This window comes from Delphinapterus leucas, chromosome X (assembly GCF_059928025.1).
Source record: "Delphinapterus leucas isolate spDelLeu-1000000601 "Yukka" chromosome X, BTC_Dleu_Yukka2, whole genome shotgun sequence".
In the NCBI taxonomy this organism is placed as follows: domain Eukaryota; kingdom Metazoa; phylum Chordata; class Mammalia; order Artiodactyla; family Monodontidae; genus Delphinapterus; species Delphinapterus leucas.
This window is the reverse complement of record NC_143150.1, coordinates 66,152,766-66,157,765: the sequence shown is the minus strand read 5'-3', so window position 1 is coordinate 66,157,765 and position 5,000 is coordinate 66,152,766. Positions and strand designations below refer to the sequence as shown.

Below are 5,000 nucleotides of genomic sequence, written 5' to 3'. Positions count from 1 at the left end.
GATTCCTTCCACCCTACTCCTGTGCACCGACAAGAACAGATTAACATGCATAAGCTCTAGGGCAAATTTTCCTGCTGCAGGGAATAAGATCTTGTCACTTTACCAGGAAAGCTGGGTCACTGAGGGGTCTTATTACCTTCTCCAGGGCCTTTCTTTGGTTAACTTATGAAGTCCAAGAAGGTTGCTTTCAAAGCTGCTCAGTGTCTCTGTCAGTGCACCCTTTATTTTTGTAGGAATTTACCCCTCCCCACACCCCTGCCCTCAGCACTCCCTAGCTCTCCCCTGAACCCTTTTCAACCTCCTTTCAATTTCCCCCAAACCTTCTTCTCAACTTTCCCTCTATCCTCTCTCTAATCCCTCCATACCTCATTCAATCTCCCTCCACTCCAACCAGCCCCCTACTTTCTCCATCTCCCTATACCCCATCGCTCACTGACCTGTCACTACTCCTGGAATATTCAAGCTTTGAGACTCTTCCAATTCCCTCCCTCCCTCTCAACTTACTTCTGTCTTATTCTCTTCCCTCAGCTAATCCAATAAAGAATTAAAACACTAGTAGAAGTTGCCCATGTTTATTGAATTTTAAAAAATATCACTTGCAAATTTATTTTCTTTATTGAAAAGATGTTGCAATTGTGATAAAGAAAATCTTGATAAGGAAAAAATCAAATCGGTCTAACAACTATACTTTTTCAATGTTAGTTTCTATTATCTACTCTCATGCATATTGTTAGTATAAGTTGTAATTAAAACATCCCCACATTAATGCAGGGTTCAAAGAGGGGGGCATGCAGGGTTGACAGAAAAAAAAAAGCAGCTCAAAGTCGTCAGGTTAAGTCCATGATCCGAGAGGCAGGGTTGTTGTACAGGTAGCCTTAGTTCATTGCCAGAGATTCAGTGGAAGATTCTGGGAGCAGCAAACGCTGATGACAGCTGAGGTAACAGAAGACAGGTTGCTAGGAGCAGTCACTAGGACATAGGATCTACCCAGCAATTATTTCATCACGTCGTCTTCTATTCCACCTGTGCCTGAAGCAATTGTAGTGACAATAACAGGATGGAAAGGACACAGTGCGGGTACTCCACTCGATGTTAGGATCATGTGTTTCAAGCCAGTGGATTCCAAGAATCAGAGGGTACCTTGGCGCATGAATAATGTCAAACTGGAGCTCTTCAACGTGGTTTCCAATTTTAACTTCAACAGGTGGTGTTTCCTTGGTTATGGGTCCATTAATCAATGGACGGCCATCTACGGTTTCGAGCATCAGAGGAAAGATGTTATTGCGGATGGGCAGCTTCTCTCGAAGAACCACAGAATGGTCAATGCTGTTTCTGTAGGAGCCTGAATCCACCATAGCTTGCTCGAAAAACTGCCGTCTTCCCAGTCGGATTTCAACAGTAAGCCATAGAGTACGAGACATGGATATTGGAAGTGAGGGGGAGGCATATTTGTAGATTGGCCCGCCCGGGTTCCCCCTTACCGCCGGGCCTCGATGTTTCCCGCCTGCTGGGCACGATGAGGCTTGACAGGGCAATCTCTGGCGAAATGACCAGGATAACCACAGTAGAGGCACAAGTGGCCTTCACGGCGGCGGGCTCGTTCGGCTTCACTGAGGTGTGGGCGATTGTTTGAAGCCTGCACAGGCTGGTTTTCAGCTGGCGGACTATCAAACCCAGCTTTCTCCTGAGATGGACTTGCCTCTTGTGGACTTAGATCAGGCTTACCACTTAACTTCTCTTCTAGTGTGATGCATTGGGTAATCAGGTCAGATAGGTTGGTGGCTGGGTTTGTGTGAGACAGTTCATCTCGTATAGAACTGGCAAGCCCTTCCTGAAATTGGATGCAGAGAGTGCTTTCATCCCAGTTTAGCTCTTGACCAATGATGTGGAAGTGGGTCGCATACTGGTGGACATGGTCCTCCCCTTGGCAGAGCTTACGGATGCAGTGGTTGGCATCTTCCATGTTTTCTGGATTGTCAAAAGTATCCTGGAGCACTTGTATGAAACTTTCAAATTGCTCCAGCAAGGGACTTTGGACATCTACTAAGGGCTGGAACCACTTTCCTGCTTCACCTGAGAAGCGGTTGCCAACAAAGCTTACCAGAGCTGCTTCGGTGGGATACAGGTGCCCTCTGACTCTCATGTAGCTATTCAATTGAACCAGAAGCTCAGGAAGCTTCTGGGCATCCCCATTGAAGGCTAAAGGGTATTCTAGAGGGAAAGCTTCAGCCTCTAACCCATTGGAAGACTGTGGAAACTCTGAAGCTGCTGATGTTTCAGCAGCTGTTAGGCTGTCCAGGGACTCCTTGGGTGTTAAGAGTCCTAGGAACTCCTGGACATCTGAAGGATCCTGGAGCTCCTGGGGGGCAAGAAACTCAAGGGACTCCAGGTGTGTTGAAGTGTCCTGGCATTTTGGTGCCTCCTGGAGCTCCTGGGCATTTGGGGGATCTTGGAGCTCTGAATTCTGGGTCCCCTGGCCTGCTGGGGCATCCTGGGTATCTGGAGGCTCCTGAACCTTCTTGAATTCTGTGGGCTTCTGGACCTCCTGGCCCATTGGGAGCTTCTGAGGCTCCTTGGCCTCTGAGGGCTTATGGGATTCCCAGGCTCCTGCGAGCTCGTGGACCATTGGAGGTGCCTGGGGATCCTGGGTTGCTGGGGGCTCCGGGGACTCTGGATCTGCTGGGGACTCCAAGGATTTCTGGGGCTCCTGGGCTGCTGAGGGCTCCCAGAATGGGAGGTCCTGAGACTCTCTGGGCTTCTGGGGCTCCTTGACCTCTGGGGGCTCTTGGGGTTCCAAGGCTGCTGGGAAATCCAGGGTCTCTGGGGGTCTCTGGGTCTCCTGGGCCTCTGAGGGCTTCTGGAGTGGTTCATCCTCTTTGGCTGCTTGGGGCTTCTGGAGCTCTGGGATCTGGGACTGCAAGGCAGCATTTTCCTCCATCAGCCACTGCACTTGAGCCTGCAGAATTTCATTCTCCAATTTCAGAGCAATATAGGAGGCTGCTAAGTCCTCCACCATCTTTTGAGGAAATGGACTTGGTTTGGCAGTTTGCTGCCAAGAGAGAGTGGGTGAGCGCTTGTGAGGTCTTTCTAAAAGCTCCTCACAGGCAGATGTCAGGCTCCTTGAGTTTTCCAGGAAGTGGGGATTTGGGCCCCACCAAGGTTGACTAACAGGAGGTCACTGTGAGCCCCCGGAACTCAGCAAAGAGAGGTGTCAGATACACTGTGAAGAGAGTGGGATCTGAGGATCAGAAACTGTGGAAAGCACTCATTCAAAATAAATCATGACAAAACTTGCCCAGCAGTGCGGGATTTCTTTTACTATAGGCTCATATTCATGAACTGGGTCATATATGCTGGCTCTGACCCCATGACATTTTAAGAACAGCATCTGACCAAATCTGTGTATTTATTTTGCATTCTTCTTTTGAAAGTGAACATTATATTAGAAGCAATTTCTCCATATTTTTTCCTGTTTTATATAGTCTTTAATTTATAATGTCTGCCTAATATCTCAATGTAACACTTGGATTTTAACAGCTGCTTTCAATGACTAAATCAAATGTTTGAGCAATGTGGGGATTTTAAGTTCTGTGGTGGGCCAACCCAAGAGATATTTTTGGGTGGCTGGGGTAGGAGGTAGGGGGGAGCTCTTTCTGACACCTCAGAAATCATACCACATAAGTAACCACACAAGACCAGCCTCAGGAGAAAACAAGCAAAAGTTGACAAAATATATATATGCGCTCAGCAGACACATGCACATTATTTATAAAATGCCTCAAAATAGTTAAGAAAATAATCTTTATAAATGTACATTACCATTCAGAGACTTAGTCCAGGAGCTCGGCTGTCTGCGTACCCATCGCTGAGAAGGGAAGTGTGTGAATGGCCGTGGAGGCTTGCCTTTTCTGCATACACTGAACTCAAACAAACACACCCACTCCCAGAACACGTTCCAACTCTCCTCTCTAACATAGCTATTTCGAGTGTGGAAGAGTTTTTTTTGACAGTACCTCTCAGTTTAGAGCAGCAAGGAAAGTAGGATGTTGCGCCCATGTGAGGCTGCCTCATGTACTCAGCCCTTGGTTACTTTAACAAATATTTGGCCAGGAAATTGGGAGTAATGCCACTGCCCTTGTGAAAAGTTGCAAACATTTCTGAATGACCACAGTGGTTTGGGACTTTATTTTTTATGTCTGTCTAATGTAACCTCCCATCACTCTATCCACACTGGGCTGTTTGTTTAATTCTTACTCAGAGAGCAGCCTGCAGCACCTTAGTCCCTTCCCCCACCCACCTACTCAGTCCCTAGGGTCCCTCCCTGCAATGTTTTCTTGGGAATTTTTCCATGGACAGATCTAGACAAAGTATAATAGGATAAGATTTTAGAGGAGTTCAACTTTGTTGAAAGGTACTTGTAACAGTCTTGCAGGGTCCCTGGCTCATTCTGAATGTCTTGGCCCAGGGTTCCCATCCTTCCCTGAGCCACTCAGGTGTTCTAGGCAGCACCCAGGTATCCCACTAAGGGCTGGCCTCTTGAGAAATGACCTTGCTCAAGACCTCACCTTCTCTTCTCATGACAAATCACAGTCACGCCCTGGGCATGGGCCGTGTGGCCATTTTAGGTAAGACTCATTTTTGTCCTAGTAAGGAGTGCGGTTGGGAACCGTCTCTGGCCAAATCAAATCACACATCAGGTTATTCATGGTCCAAAGTCTCCTTTAAAAATGGTCAGTTCTACATTAATCAGCATAATGGGATAAACCCTGGTGATGGAATATGCCCAAACCACAGCAAACTGACAGACTGGACAAGCTGAACCTTAATGCAGAGACTTTGAAAAGGAAAGTAAAACCTTTTGCAAATCAAATGATATTACCTCCCTTCCTTTTGATGTTTTATTCTTTAGAAACAAAACACACATAAAAATACCACCATCATCAGGAAATAATGTGTTCTGGTTATGTGAATTTTTTAGATAACTGGAGCCTTCCCTTTGA

At 46.8% G+C, this 5,000-nt stretch overlaps 1 protein-coding gene across 1 annotated transcript; it reads right to left on the bottom strand.

The window, feature by feature from the left end:
* Positions 1 to 562: 562 nt before the first annotated feature.
* RTL3 (retrotransposon Gag like 3) lies at positions 563 to 3,461 on the bottom strand. The gene has a single exon (XM_022580842.2). It carries the CDS (start codon positions 3,014 to 3,016, stop codon positions 1,478 to 1,480), a length of 1,539 nt encoding a protein of 512 aa, XP_022436550.2. The 5' UTR covers positions 3,017 to 3,461; the 3' UTR covers positions 563 to 1,477.
* Positions 3,462 to 5,000: the final 1,539 nt, after the last annotated feature.